This window comes from Equus przewalskii, chromosome 28, assembly GCF_037783145.1.
Source record: "Equus przewalskii isolate Varuska chromosome 28, EquPr2, whole genome shotgun sequence".
Classification (NCBI taxonomy): Eukaryota; Metazoa; Chordata; class Mammalia; order Perissodactyla; family Equidae; genus Equus; species Equus przewalskii.
Window position 1 is genome coordinate 6,393,876 of NC_091858.1, and position 16,115 is coordinate 6,409,990.

The 16,115-nt window shown below is 39.3% G+C and overlaps 1 protein-coding gene across 8 annotated transcripts in view; it reads left to right on the forward strand.

Moving 5' to 3' along the window:
- NSD3 (nuclear receptor binding SET domain protein 3) overlaps positions 1 to 16,115 on the forward strand; it is a 103,451-nt gene that overhangs the window by 80,130 nt on the left and 7,206 nt on the right. For 4 of the 8 annotated variants that reach the window (XM_070598880.1, XM_008534276.2, XM_008534279.2 and 1 more), the window contains 7 exons: positions 919 to 1,075; positions 5,430 to 5,632; positions 6,333 to 6,445; positions 7,242 to 7,511; positions 12,628 to 12,744; positions 14,280 to 14,421; positions 15,759 to 15,865. In XM_070598880.1, coding sequence (XP_070454981.1) covers positions 919 to 1,075; positions 5,430 to 5,632; positions 6,333 to 6,445; positions 7,242 to 7,511; positions 12,628 to 12,744; positions 14,280 to 14,421; positions 15,759 to 15,865 — 1,109 coding nt within the window. Of the gene's footprint in view, positions 1 to 918; positions 1,076 to 5,429; positions 5,633 to 6,332; positions 6,446 to 7,241; positions 7,512 to 11,892; positions 11,976 to 12,627; positions 12,745 to 14,279; positions 14,422 to 15,758; positions 15,866 to 16,115 lie in introns of all 8 variants that reach the window. The other 4 variants (XM_008534277.2, XM_070598881.1, XR_011534356.1 and 1 more) reach the window with 3 other exon arrangements.

Genomic DNA, 16,115 nt, shown 5'->3' on the forward strand with positions numbered 1-16,115 from the left:
AAAATAAGGTTACATAAGTTTCTTTATATTTGGCTATGATTTTAACAATATAATATGGTAATACTAGTTTTGTTATTGGGATCAGAAACTCTGATTGGCAGTTATATATTTATTTGGTTAATAAAAACAAGAGGAATTAATTGTTACTTTTAAAATCCAGGGGTTTTGGTGTTGTCTTTTGGTTGTGGGGATTTTTTTGTTGATAAAATATTTGAAAACGTATGGGAGCATGAGGAAGAGAAGGGGGATCCTTTGTGATGAAAACATGGCACACCACTGCTGTATAGCCTGTTTGACTCTATCTTCACTGCGAAGGTAACGATAATCACCAATTGGAGAAGTATGATTCTTTTGCTTTTTTTGTATTCTTTTATTGGAAGAAAAAAACTACTGATCAACATATTGGCTGTTGTCATTTTTGCTAATTTTAGTATAAAGGGATTTAGTTACCTGTGGCACTGGATTAAAATACAAAGTTAGTCATTAAAATAAAATGACCACTGTTGCTTTCTTAGCTCTCAAAGAGAAAAGAAAGTAAATTGCTACATATTTCTTTGAAAATCTGCTCTCAAGTCTACTCAGTCCAGAGATTTGATGCTTCTCATTTTGTCATGTATTAGGAGTTGTAGCTGCCTGCTAAACTGATAGCTTGAAAGCCCACATTTTAGACGGGTAAAGAGTACAGTGATGTTTTCCTTACTAAGAAGCGTTTGAGTTTCTGACCACTGAAGCCCTGAAAAGGGACTGAAGGAGCTAAATCTGTTGATTTGCTTTCTATTTTAATCCATTGCTATAGGTGTGACTCTATTCCTTTGTTATTTTCCTCCAATTTGAATCAAATTCAATGCACTTAAAAGACAACTTTCTCCTTTCCCTCTCCTCTTTTCTCAGTTACTAAGACTTGTTATTTGTTTCAAGGTGGAAGATTGCTCTGCTGTGAATCCTGCCCAGCTTCCTTCCACCCGGAATGCCTGAGCATAGAAATGCCTGAAGGCTGCTGGAATTGCAATGACTGTAAAGCTGGCAAGAAACTGCATTACAAGCAGATTGTTTGGGTCAAATTGGGAAATTACAGGCAAGTTTTTCCAAGGACAAAGAGGTAGTATTCAATCTGTTTCGACGTAGATTCCTAGTCCGTATACAAAGTGGCTAGGAGAGACACAAAGCAGCACAGAGTACTTCCTTAGAAAAAGAAAGAGAAAAGAAACATATTTTGAGTCTGGGTTTTTAGACGATTGGGAAGGTTAGTTGTTGGATTTTTTTTTTTTTTTTGATTGGTTAGTTGACTTTTTAACTGCTGAAAGTTATTTTATACTAGTGAACTATATACTAGTAGATTTTGGAATAAAGGTCTTATGTGGATAGTGGGGAAGATGTTTTCTCTGTATCCTAATTAGATTTATATTGATTTCTGATTTCTAATAAAGTCAAGAGTTTATATCCCGGTCAAAATAGCTGTCTTTGTTCCTGGATCTGGCCCATTTTAGTTCTAGCTAAAAGCTCTAAACTGTGTACAGAGAAAGAGCTTTGTAGAATTTAATGAGAGAGATTATTTCATTAAGAGCCCTTAGTTTTTAAGGGAATGAAGTAAGAAGTGCGTGTGATTGCCATTATTGTAAGAAATCTTTCTTCTTTTAGGAAGCCTGTTTTTAACAAGCCTTCGCCGAACAGGAATTAGCAATATATTTTTAAAACTCTGCGTTCTACATTTTGAGGCATACATTTATCATTTTACTAAGAAAATAGATACTCTTCAAGAGAGCACAATAGAGTTCTGCTTTTCAATTAGAATTCTAAGTAAAATATATTTCTATAGAATTTCAAACGCAATTTTTTTTAACAAGAACTATATTGTTTTCTCTGTGTGTTAAACACAGGTAAGCTGCTTGCTTACCTAATTAACTTTAAAATTTTTGTTTTTAGCTGAGAATAAGGGGTATTCAGGTTGAGAAGCCACCCCCCTACAGTTTTTTTTTTTTTAACATATGACAGGAAACCTCCAAGTCCTAAAAAAGAAATATTTGACAGTTTGAATACATAAACAGTTTTATACTGTATGGCAAAACATAGTTTTAGAAGGCAGATCTCAAGCCAGGGGCACGTATTTGCTCTTCTGCTTTCAATAAAAAAAGACAAATACTTTACCTAGAAAAGGGGGCAAAGAAGAGAAAGAACCAGTTTGCAAAAGAATAGCAAATAGAAAATAAACATGTGAAAAATGCACAGCCTCACTAAAAATAAATGTATGTTAAAAACAAGGAGGGGAGGCCAGCCCCGTGGCCGAGTGCTTAAGTTCGCATGCTCCGCTTCGGCGGCCCAGGGTTCGGATCCTGGCATGGACATGGCACCACTCGTTAGGCCATGTTGAGGCGGCGTCCCACATCCCACAACTAGAAGGACCCACAACTAAAATATACAACTATGTACTGGGGGGATTTGGGGAGGAAAAAGCAGGGAAAAAAAGAAGAAGATTGGCAACAGTTGTTAGCTCAGGGGCCAATCTTTAAAAAACAAAAAATGAGTTTTGGGGCTGGCCCAGTGGCGCAGTGGTTAAATTTGCACGTTCTGCTTCAGCAGCCCGGGGTTGGCCAGTTCAGATCCCAGGTGCGGACCTATGCACTGCTTGTCAAGCCATGCTGTGGCAGGCATTCCACATATAAAGTAGAGGAAGATGGCACAGATGTTAGCTCAGGGCTAATCTTCCTCAAAAAAAACAGTGTTTTTTTAAATTAACAGACTGGCAAAGATTTAAAAGATTAATAATTTTGGGGAAACAAGTGCTCCCTGTAGCGAGGTCTGACATCACGTATTAAAATTGTAACTGTGTATACCCTTCAAGGAATTTATCTAAGGAAAAAAAATTGGACAAGCAGGCAAAAATGTATTTATGGGGGTGTTCTTTGCAATATTATTTCTAATTGCAAAAATTTGAAATAACCCAAATAGTCAGATAGTAGGGGATTTGTCAAATAAATTATAGTGTATCCATATTGTAGAATACCTTGGAGTCAGTAAAAGGATAAGGCAAGTCTGTACAGTAAAGGAGACAACGTCCAGAACATCTAGTTGAATTAGAAAGCATGCTTAACAGCATACAAAGTGTCTTTCCATGTGCTTATACAGTTTTTTAAGATTGTAGATCTAGATATAACATATTTTTAATACCTGGAAAGAAATACTTCTAACGTTTATAGTCTGAGGCATGAGATTACAAGGGGAGGCATTTTCAATCTTTCTGTTATATATTTCTGCATTGTTTTAATTTTTAAAAGAAACACATACTGCTTTAATAATTAAAAATACATATCTTTCTGGAGTGGGTAGAGGTTCAGGTTTGACAATTTAAAGAGAAGACATTCCTGGATAAGAAATATCTAAGAGGAGCCGGCTCTGTGGCCGAGTGGTTAAGTTTGTGTGCTCCGCTGCGGCGGCCCAGGGTTCGGATCCTGGGCACGGACATGGCGCCACTCGTCAGGCCACGTTGAGGCGGCGTCCCACATCCCACAACTGGAAGGACCTACAACTAGGATATACAACTATGTACGGCGGGGGCGGGGTGGTTGGTTGGCTAGATAAAGCAGAAAAAAAAAAACGTTGGCAACAGTTGTTAGTTCAGGTGCCAATCTTAAAAAAAAAAAAAAATCTAAGAGAGTGTAAGAAGCCTTCAGATCTTCAAGTAAATTTCAGAATATTTCCTTTTGTTCATTTTTTTATTTTTGGCTTTTTTTGAGATATGATTGACATAATGTTGTCTAGTTTCAGGGTAGTGATTCGGTGTTTCTGTATGACCACCACAGTAAGTCTAATTGACAGCCATCACCAGACGTAGTTACAAAAGTTATTTTTCTTGTGATGAGAACTTTTAAGATCTACTCTCTTAACTCTGAAATATACAATACAGTATTATTAATATAGTCACCGTGCTGTACATTATATATTTCCTTTTTTAAAAAAGTTATGAACATGAAAATATCTTTGACTTAATTTAATTTTAATACTTAAATTTCAATCACATTGCATTTTAAAGAAGCGCCAAGCAGCGCTCCAGCTCCCAGCCCAGTGAGACTTTATATGCAGGTCAGATGATGTTGCATGTTTTGCAAAGGCTCCCAGCCTTGAGCTAATAATGTATTTTTTTCCAGGCAGGCCCAGCTGGGCCACATGATGTTGTTACTTTTCAATAACTGTTTACTCCAGTGTGAAGTTTCCTGGGGGAAATAGGAGGACCTAGAACAGCCCCGGGGAGAAAGTGTGCCTCTTCCTACCTGACCCAGTGAAGGCTGTCATCGCGTACATACTTAGCTACCTTAAGATGATATAGAAATAAATAACCATTTCCTAGCCTACTTTGAAAGGAAACTAAATACTGATTACACAAGATAGTGTTGTTTTGTTTTATTTTAACAACTTGAGCACAGACTCTTACCCACGTTTTTAATTAATTCTTAGACGGACAGCAGGGTACCTTTTAGATGAAGTGTATTCAAGTTCTGCATTATAAAGCTGGGAATGTGACCGTGCCATCATTTATCTTCTAAATAATAGTTAATTAAATAAATGGTTTTATTAGGCGTATGTAAAATAAGAGACTGAAAAATTTTAGTCTTTGTGTATTTACTGTTCATATTGATGATCTTATATCTACAAAAGCTTCGCCCTTCAATTCCTGACTTGCCCAATTGCTGGAAACTGCCCCGTGCGCCTCACAGATGGCTTCGTTTACTGACGGCCGTGGTAGTCATCACTGCATGAGACAGTTATGTTTTCATGCTGACCCATATCCCACGTTTATGATGATCTAAAATGAATTAGATTCTGAAATACACACTGGTATAAACCTAGTACATTTGACCAAAAAGTCTTTCCCCTGGTTGATTAGAGCGTCAGAAAATACTAGTTTGAATGGGAGTGGTCATTCTTTTTATCGCATCAGTTTATTCTTAAATGATTCCCTTGACTACTAGAAATAAACTTTTACAGCTTGAAAGACAATCTTAGTATTAAGAATGTCAACTTTGGAGAAAAACATGACTTTTCTAGTACTGAAATTGGGTTTGGAATAGTATTGGTAAATTGTAATTCCTAAGTTGGGTAACAAGTTCATTATTTTATTATTATGCTTTATAACTTGAATTCTCATGATATATATTCTTCTATAAATATCAAATACTAATTTTTTAAAGAAAAATTAGATTGGATGTTTAGGACCTCGTTGGTTTAGTCTGTGTTCACTGCTTCATTAGTTAATTCATTAATGAATATGTTTTTCAAAGATGTGTGGTTTGGATAGGATTAAAGATAGGGTGTTTTATTCCTTAGAATCTGAATGAAAATTGTAAACTACAAAACCATTTTTTCCTCCTGCGACAGCCATGTAAAGAATAGTGTGATTTTCCATCTTCCTGGTCTAAAATTGCTTTTGTTTTCAGATGGTGGCCAGCAGAGATCTGCAACCCCAGGTCTGTGCCACTCAACATCCAGGGCCTTAAGCACGACTTGGGGGACTTCCCTGTGTTCTTCTTTGGTTCTCATGACTACTATTGGGTACACCAGGGCAGAGTGTTCCCTTATGTTGAAGGAGACAAAAGCTTTGCTGAGGGACAGACTAGTATTAACAAGACCTTCAAAAAAGGTAAGTTGGATGATGTTTACGGTAGCTCAAAACTGAGATTCCAGTGTTGATTGCTCAACATCTGCTGAGTGGCATATGGCATGTTTCTGGTATTAGAGAATTTTCACCAGGTGTTATGATCCAGCATCTGTAAGTTTCCAGTCACATTAGAACCACATCAGAATCCAGTCAATTAAAGAAATACTTTTCAATATGGTAGACTGTACTGCATATATGAAAGGAGCTTCTTCAGTGATCTTTCTACAAACGTAGAGATTATTCTGGAAACAGTCTTTTTGGGAAGTGAAGCTCTTTTGCTACCGAAGAGCAGTAAAAGCTTCCCATGAAGACCCTTACAGCTGTTTTTGCACTAAGTGGCCAGGAAGACAGGCTTTCTGGGTAAGAGTCAAATGAATGTAAATCTCCTCCAAGGTAAAAAGCTGCTCTTCGGTTCACGTGGAAGCCTCTGAGCATTGGAGTAGGCCCTCATCTCTGGGGCAGCAGCTTGCACACACCACAGTGTTCAGCCATAAATGACTTACATCCTAGTTCAGTGTTACCCTGTCCTGGTGCTAAATGGTTATTTCCAGAATATAATTTTTAAAAGAAAACCCCAGACCAAGGTGCAGTGCAGGGGGAAGGCAATGTGAAACTACTCTCCTAATGGTTTTTGTTTGGTTGTTTTTTGGTCTTTATATACTTTGTTTGGTCTTATTGGCAGCACTGGAAGAAGCTGCAAAACGTTTCCAGGAATTGAAAGCACAAAGAGAAAGTAAAGAAGCACTAGAGATTGAAAAAAGCTCAAGAAAACCCCCTCCTTACAAACACATCAAAGTGAGTCTTCCCCCGTGAAAACATTGGTATTTGACAGCAAGATGAAATGCATTACACTCTTGCTACAGTCACGCGCTGCATCACGACATTTCGGTCAATGATGGACCCGGTAAACGATGGTGGTCCCATAAGATTAGTACCATAGCGCCTCGGTGTGTAGCAGGCTAGACCATCTAGGTTTGTGTAAATATACTCTGTGATGTTTGCATGACGACGATGAAATCACCTAATGACGCATCTCTCAGAACATGTCCCCGTCAATTAAGCAATGCATGGCTGTAGTTAGAAGGCCCTCTTTGACTTGTGAAAACTTTTGCTAATTATCACCCAGTCTTCTGTAAAACAAACTGAGAGCTTTTCTTGGGAGCATCCAGTGGCAGCATGGCTGCCTCGCTGTGAGGATGAGAGCTCCAGTGAGCCCGCTCGGAGCTCAGGGCAGCATGATTGCTGTGAGTCCTGTCCTTGCTCTGCCAGGTTATCCTGCAGCCAGACGAGGATACAGGGATTTAGGCCCTTTCTTCCAGAGAGCCCACAGTTGTTTTCAGTTATGGAATTTCCATCAACGGGTAGAAGAAGAAATACATGGGATAGATAAGTGAGAATTCGCATCAGGTTTTGATATTTTTGTCAGCTAAGGAGAGGCAGTTGCTATTCATGGCTTACTCATGGGGAAATTAAAATTAGAGAGCCTCTCTCAGAGTCACACCACAAGGCAGTGGCAGAGCCAAGAATAGCATGGCTCTTTCTGATGTTCCTGTTCAAATTCCTCCCTCCTGTTTGTGATTTTGTTTCCTAGGCTAACAAAGTAATAGGAAAGGTACAGATCCAGGTTGCAGACCTGTCCGAGATTCCCCGCTGTAACTGCAAGCCAGCGGATGAAAACCCTTGCGGCTTGGAATCAGAGTGCCTGAACAGAATGCTGCAGTACGAGTGTCACCCACAGGTGTGCCCGGCTGGGGACCGCTGCCAGAACCAGTGCTTTACAAAGAGGCTCTACCCCGACGCAGAAATCATCAAAACAGAGCGAAGAGGCTGGGGCCTCAGGACCAAAAGGAGCATTAAGAAGGTAGCATGGGATGGGGTGGCGGTGGAGATGGAGGATCAGGACCCAAGACTCTTAGAGATGTGTCGAGGGACAAAATATATAGGGATTTATGGCAAAAGTTTGAAACTTTCCAAGTTGAGAGTTTACTACTTCTTGAGCAAAGAAAAAGCAGTAGGAAGAAGTAGTAATAAAATGCACATAAACTCTGGGTGTCCTGTGATTAGCCATAAAAAGGACAGGGGCATTGGTTCTTTTCGTTTTTTTTTTTTCCCTGCTGTATCTTCCCAACCCCCCGTACATAGTTGTATATCTTAGTTGCAGGTCCTTCTAGTTGTGGTATTGGTTATTTTCTATTTGAAATATTTTTTACTTTTAAGCAAAATAGATTTAAAAGACTTAGTAAAGGAAAAATAGTAAAACTAAGAACATACTGGGATAGAAACTAGCAAACCCAGGACTTCGCTCCATCATAATTCATTAGCCATGAAACCATGGCCAAGTCACGTAAGCTCCCAGATCCTCAGTTTCCTCATCTGTAAAGTGGACATCATAATCCCTGCCCTACATAGTTAAGGGTCATTGCTAGATTCACATTAGAGTCTGTGTGCAAAAGCAACTGGAAAAAGTTGAGATCTTTAGCACTTCTCGATTATCTTCATTCTTATACTTTGAGGCAGTTTTTTAAAGCAGTCTCTTTGTTTTACACAGGAAATCCATGCCTGTTGTAGAAAAAATTTTAAATGCAAATAACTCAAAGAAAAACAAAAATCACCAGTAAATTCCACTGTTCAAACAGTGACTCTCAAACGTGAGAGATCCTGAGAATCTCCTGGGGCTCAGTAAACAGTGGCTTGTGGAACTATCTAGGACAGGCCTGAATAATTGGCATTTTAAACCAAGTCCCCACCCTGCCCCCCCAACCCCCAACTTGCCTAATGCCAATATTTGGAAGCTGGAGATGTATTCGCTGAGAGAAGATGGACCTAGTGGGAATTCAAGTTACTCTGGACATTTTTCTCCCTTTTTAAAAAATCACCTTTGTAATTAAAAAATACCATTTAATGTAGTAAAGAAAATCAAACAATACAAAAAGATGATAAAGCATGAAATTCCTCCTTTATCCCTTCATTCCTGGTCTCCTCACTGGAGATGACCATTGTTAATAGGTTGGTATGTAGCCTTTTAGAACTTTTTCAATGCAATTGTAAACATAAACACATGTATACATATTCTTATATTCTATATTTGTAGAGTTTTTTACACATAAATATCATGCATATTTTTCCCACTTAATGAGTATATCATAAATATATTTTTATGGCAGTACATACAAGTTTGACCTCATTCTTTTTTAACAGTCTCATTATATTCCATAGTAAACTGTACCATAATTTAGCTAACCTATTTTCCAATAAATTTATATATATATATTTAACTCTTTAATGGACATTCTTGGTCACCTGTCTTCATGCACCTTTTCCTATAGGTTGAAACTCATTCGTTCAGCACATATTTGATAAGCTGCTTTTATGCACCAGGGACTATTCTAGGCACTTGGAAAACAATAGTGAACAAGACACCTTTGTGGGTCTGCTAGAGATGGGTAATAAACAGATATATAGTGTTGAGTACCACTAAAAGCTGCAAAGAAAAATAAAGCTGTCAAGGGGATAGCTGGTGACAGGACTGCTGTTTTCAATTGATTGGTTAAGGAAGGCCTGAAGAGGTGGCACCTGACCCAAGCGTGTCAGGGGAAAGCCATACAGATGCAGATGGAAGAAGAGCTTTTCAGGCTCAAGACAAAGCCAAGGATAAAGGTCTTAGCATGCTCCCAGAACAGCAAGAAAGTGAGTGCACCTGGAGAGCAGTGACAAGGAGAGGAGTGGGTAGGTAGGAGATGAGATGGGGGAGCCAGGGGCTAGATCACAGGGGGCCTTGTAGGCCACAGGATGGGAAACTTCTGGAGGATTTCAGTAGGGAGTGACTTGACCTGACGTGATGCAGTCATTTTTTATTGCTGCATAACAATATTACCACAAGCTTGGCAACTTAAAATGTAGCATACATTTTATGATCTCACAGTTTCTGTGAGTCAGGAGTCTGGGCAGTGCTTAGCTGGGTTCTCTGTTTAGGATCTCACAAGACTGCAGTCAAGGTGTCGACCAGGGCTGGATTCTCCTTGTGCCTCAACTAAGGAAGGACCTGCCCACCTGCTTGCGCGGCTCTTGGCAGAACTCTGTTCTTCACAGCTGTAGGTCTGAGAGCTTCAGGTGGTTTTCCTTCTGGTTTGTTGTCATCGTTGTTGTTTTGATGCTTTTAGCTTCTACAGGCTGCCCACAGTTCCTTGCCAAATGGGGTTCCCCAACATGGCTATTTGCTTCCTTACAGCCAACAAGGGACAGAGACCCTCCAGCAAGATGGATGTGAAAGTCTTAATGTAACAAACTCAAGTCATACATATGTCCTGTCACCTTTGTCATATTCTCTTGGTTAGAAGCAAGTCACAGGTCATGCTAACTCAAGGGGAAAGGATCACACAATGGCCCGAACACCAGGAGGCAAGGATCATGGGGGCCACCTCAAGTGTCTGTCCACCATACTTAGGTGTCAGAAGAATAACTTTGACTGTAGTTTGGAGAATTTATGATAATGGAGAAAGAGTGATGAAAAGGAGACCATGATAGTCCAGGAGAGACATGGCGAGGCGTGGACCACTAGGGTTAGAGTTGAACAGGAGAGGAGTGGTTAGATTTCTGACATTTTGAAGGTACAGCCTACAGGATGTGCCAATGCGTTGGATGTGTGGATTGGGTTGCTTGGTCCAAGGCCATCTGCATTTCACATATTGTTGTATAATGCAAAATTTCTGGTATTACTTTAATGCCATGCATATCACCCAGACAAATTTTTGCCTGTGATTTCAGGGGAGTTTTGAGGACGATCTTGAAATCTATCCAGTTTAATATCGTGTTATCACCTTGTAATAGTAGTTGCACTTATTCTAAAATGTATTATAGTTTATTAAGTTAATGATATAATCAAGAATCAGTGAGGATTATTCTGCCCTTTAGCACTTGAGAAATTGCTAATGTAAGCCAATTGGTCTTTTACACAAAATAGGTAGAAATATACAGTTATTGAAAAGCATACTCAAAAGACTTTGTGGCAACATGAAAAAGATTTTTGGTGCATTGAGAGGACAGAAGCCGCATGTGAAATTGAATGTACAGAGTCAGTCCTTCTTTTCACACATAACAAATTCCTGAAAACAGGTGCCAGAGTTAAACAAGGGACTTTCTGTTATGAAGTGGTATCTCTCCTAGAAATTAAAGAATATGTATTAAATACTGAATTACATCCTGTCTTTTTGCCACAGGCTTTAAGGACAGATGTCTAGCATTTTTTGAGTTCTTTATTTTGTCTTTTGTGTTCACAGTTGAATTCACAGTTAATGGTTTTAAGTCCAGTAAGCAACTCTGAGGCTAAAGATTTGTCACTTTTAGGACATGTAAAATATTTCTTTTACAAAATAGCTAGAAATATTTATTTACAATGGTATCAAGTTTATGAGACTTGCACGCCTCATGTTTGGTATCAACACTTCAATTTTTCCGTATTCACTCATTTTCATAGAATAGTAAATATAAACCATAATAAATGGTTCTCAAGCTTTTAAAGCCACAGAACCATTTCTTCCAATGAAATCTTACCCTTGAATCCCAGTATGTGGAAAAAGTGAAGTGGAGCTGATTTGGTTGAAATTCTGCTAAGTTTCCATTAAAGAAAACTTGCCATCAAATAATCAAGTAGAGTAACACTAGGTGGCAAGGCGGCCAAGATGGCAGTGAAATTGTCTACCTGTGAGGGCAGCAGTACCATGTGATGGTGCAAAACATCGTCCATCAGTTGATGTCGAAGTCCGAACTGGATGTAGGAAAGGCCATTTAAGGCTGACAGTACATAGTACACAAATGTGCAGATCCGTCCTGTCCTTCATGAGAAAGGACTGGAAGGAAAAAGGGGAGAAAATAAACTGCTCTGTTAGGATGCTGCAGTTATAGATGAAATGTTTCTTTTTCCAACCTAATTCTTTGTCACAGCTTGTACAATCAATAAAAATGGGAGAGACAAAAAGCTAGAGGTCAGCTTTTGTGGTGGCCGCTCCCCAGTGGGAACAAGTCCGTAAGCTCCCTGCAGCAGCCTAGCGGCGCGCGGCCAGGGCAGACTGCTGCGGGGGAGTTGGGTTGACGCCTTCCAATTTGGCCCAGTAACTTCTTTTCTCTTATTGCAGAAGTAACAATCTTTTATCTTTATCAATAGGGAAAGGTTAAATATTTTTAAGAACATTGGCTTATGTTCTTAATGATTTACCAAAATTAGAAAATATAGTACTTCTCTTTAGATGGCTGGTGCTTACTGTCAGCTCTGGAGGCTGGGTGCGCCTATAAAGGAGCAGCACAAGGGACCTCTGCGGAGACAGAACAGGTCTGTGTCTTGATTGTGGTGATGGCTACACAATTCCACACCTGATGAAATTCCATAGAACTACACCCATACACGAATGCATGTAAAATTGGGGAAATCTGAATAAGGTTTGTAGATTGTGTCCGTTTTCTGGTTTAATATTGTGCTCTAGTTATGTAGGAGGTTACCATTGGGGAAACTGACTGAAGAGTTCACGGATCCTCTCTGCACTGTTTTTGCAAGTTCCTGTGAATATCTATAATCACTTCAAAATAAAAAGTTTAAGTAAAAGGGCTCATTTGCGTCAGTCAGATCTTTTCCAGGTCTTACCCCTAAAGCTACAACAAACCAGTAAAAGTCTGTTAGAATATAGCTTCAGAGGCTTGAGTTAGCCTAGCCACAGATCCCAGTGAGATCCCATACTGGTGTCACTTGGACTGTAGAAATAATATTGTTGGCAAGGGAGACAGGCACTTATCACCTTCAGAGGCACCCATACAAGAGAAATAGACTATCTGAATGCCCGCGCATAACAACTGTTTGTTTCTAGGGTTGAAGTTATATTTCCAGGATTCTTTTGGGTTAATTCTCTGGATCATACATGTGGTGTTAAGGAATGCTGTCTAATATGATACACTGATTTTACATTTATATATCGCGTGCTTCTCTGCAGGGCGAATTTGTAAATGAATATGTTGGCGAATTAATTGATGAAGAAGAATGCAGATTGCGAATCAAGCGAGCCCACGAGAACAGTGTAACTAATTTTTATATGTTAACTGTTACCAAGGTAAAATTGCTTTTTTTTTGTAAGAAAAAAGGATTTTTTGTTTTTATTTCATGGTCTTAGGTTGAACTCAGTTTCCTCTAATTTGATTTTTTCAGGCAAATTATAATGATTTGCAGTAGCCAGTATGCTGTGTACTATGAGCTAATTATCCCAGAGTACAAATGAATGATTATTGAAAGCTTGCACATGTAACGTGAGACAGCACAGGGAGTGCAAAGACAACTAGGAATAGGGTTAACATATCTGGATCTTAGTCCCAGCTCTTCTTAGTCACTGAAAGACCTGGCCCTCGGTTTCTTTATCACTGAAGGAGAAAATCAGCTCTGTAATTCTAAGTTATAAACCACCATTAAAGTTCTAATTTAGCAAAAATCTAACTCTAAATTGTTCTGTATATTTAGACTTTTCTTTATGTGTTAGGAAAAAGAAATGCTGTCATAAGAAAATGACAGTACAACTGCTGGTTTAATACATGTCATGCTAAGTCCTGTTTGATGCACATGACATCCATTATCTCATTTAGTTTCTCTGTGGTCCTTTGATTGACAGAAGATAAGAAACTGAGGTCCAGCCCTGATAAGTGATTTGTTGAATATCTTGTTACAGTTTAATGAAGAGCCTAGACTAGTAGCCATGTTTCCCATGTCCCAGGCTATCTCTAAAACTGAGTCCGAATATCATTCACAGTAAGAACTAGTGATCGTTTAAAAGAAGGATTATTTTAACTGATACGTCATTGTTTGAAGGTTTTACACCTTTCATGAACATGTATTTCAGAAACATAACATGCCATTTATTCATGATCACTGATAGCCCCCTCGGTCCTGCCGTCACTGACAGTGACCCCTCCAACCATTGACAACACCAGGGAGGCGCCATCCCCTAGAGCTTGTCCAGATGGTCAGGGCTTAAATTCAGGGGGCCAAAATGTTGAGCTTTTTACACTATTTTGAACTTTAGTGTACGTAAAAATAGAACAAATAGATAACTACTGGAGCGTGCATCCCAAACTATAGCCCTTCCATCATCAAATCTCCGAGTTTCATTCTGAGGAGAAGTCTCTCATTTTTCCTTCTTCACTTTTTATGGCCTAGTCTCTCATCCGTCCACCCTCTACTGGTGTCACTTCTTGTTCAGAGTGGGAAGGAGGGCTGACAGCCAAATACCATGGTTCCCATTACAAGTAGCTATCTGAACTTAGAGTTCCTAATCAGAAAATACCTTTCCTAAAACTATAGCCAGGTAATCTTCTAAGTAGCATTATCGTATGGTATGTTTGTTTCTAGAAACGAACTTAAAAAGAAACTAAACCCCACTTTATCATGAATTGCTTTGACTTGAAGTTCATCAAATAAACTAGAGAACTTAGTAAACCTGCACAGAGATCACCACATTTTCAGAATTGTCAGCTATCAGACGTCAGCTGGTAGCAAAATGCTGCTGCCTTGTGGCTCTTGACTGAGGTGGATGTTTCTAAGACAGGCTGATACTTGGTTTCATGTCAAAGGTACCTTTCATTCCTTTTCTTTCTGAAGGACCGTATAATTGACGCTGGCCCGAAAGGAAATTATTCTCGCTTTATGAACCACAGTTGTAATCCGAACTGTGAAACGCAGAAGTGGACGGTGAACGGGGATGTCCGAGTTGGCCTTTTTGCTCTCTGTGATATTCCGGCAGGTAGGAAGGTAGCTGCTCCCCGTGGCCCCTCCCTAGGGAGCACGGCTTGAAGGCGGGACATACTTCAAGGGTTGATGCTCAAATATTTATTCAAATAAGATAAAGAGCTGTGTTTAGAATTGTTATCTGCCAATAAGAAGTAAAAAATCTGTATCCTGCAAAGAGAGAGAGGAGCCTTTATGTAAGAGGATATTACAGAATTCTGTCTCTCCCAGAACCTACTGAATTAATTGTCCCAATTATTGCTCTGTATAATGTAACCAGATGTTGAAGCTTTTGTTTTCTTTTTTGAAAGTATTAAAAGTAATTAGCCTGTGTTAACATCAACTGGCTTCTTGGTTTGTTTGTGGGGTTTTTTGGTTTGTTTTTTAACTTTGAAAGATCAATCTGTTTCAAATTAGACACAGAAAGCTTCTGAAGCCAGAGTTATTGCTTTCATTTTTCCTTACCCCTCCAGCATCTTAATAGCGAAACTTAGTTTCTCCTTTGTTAAGTTTGTAGAAAAATGGGTGACAGGAGAAATGCTGTAGCTAAAAGAGATTTAAACTATGTTTCTAGAAATCATTGTGGATTGTTCAAGCCCAGCTAGAAGAAAACTTGGGCCTCCTACTTTGAATCCCTTGATCTTTGGTGGATATTGTAAACCCACATTTTGAACTCTTTCTTTTTTTTTTGAGGAAGATTAGCCCTGAGCTAACATCTGCCGCCAATCCTCCTCTTTTTGCTAAGGAAGACTGGCCCTGAGCTAACATCTGTGCCCATCTTCCTCTAATTTATATGTGGGATGCCTACCACAGCATGGTTTGCCAAGTGGTGCCGTGTCCACACCCAGGATCCGAATTGGCGAACCCCGGGGCACCGAAGTGGAACGTTGGCACTTAACTGGTGCCACCGGGCCAGCCCCTGAACTCTTTCTGATCATAATATAAGGCATTAATTACTGGGAGTGGTATGGTCGTCACAATTCCACGGTCATATTGTTCATTTAGAAACTTGTGTAAATTAGCTTTAGAAAAGAGCTAAACTAGAACCCATTTTTCTTGAGCATAGATTTCAGATCTGTAGTCTCAATTACAGAGTTTCTGACCACTTTGATGAAAAGGATATGATGACTTTTGTAGAATATTTTTGCTGTGATCATTGGTAGATGGGGATGTTTTCCTTTAGCTTTGGGTTTGTTTGTTTTTTCCTTTTTCCATCACTGTCTTCAGTGTGGGACATTGGAGAGGGAAAAGTCTTCATGTCAGAATTATGTCTCTTTTTTCATTATGAGTATGTGTCTATGACAGCATTTCTCTTCTCCTTGAATATGAATAATTATTTCTCTTATGTTTTAGGGATGGAGTTAACATTTAATTATAACCTGGATTGTCTGGGCAATGGCAGAACGGAGTGCCACTGTGGGGCAGATAACTGCAGTGGTTTTCTAGGAGTGCGGCCAAAGGTCAGTTGTGCAGGGAGGGGCCCCATGCCAACAGGAATAAGGAGTGGGGCTATTGAAGAAGTTTGTTTATGGCCATCTCAGGAAAAGGCTGGCAAATGGGTACCTGGTTTAGTTTGCGGGTCATCAGTTGTATTTACCCAAAGTTTAGACTCTCTTTCCAGTGAAGCATCTTAGTAAGATCTGTTAGGTTCTGGAAATATATTTTTATTTCTGATTGAATTTTTTTTTTTTTAAAGATTGGCACCTGGGC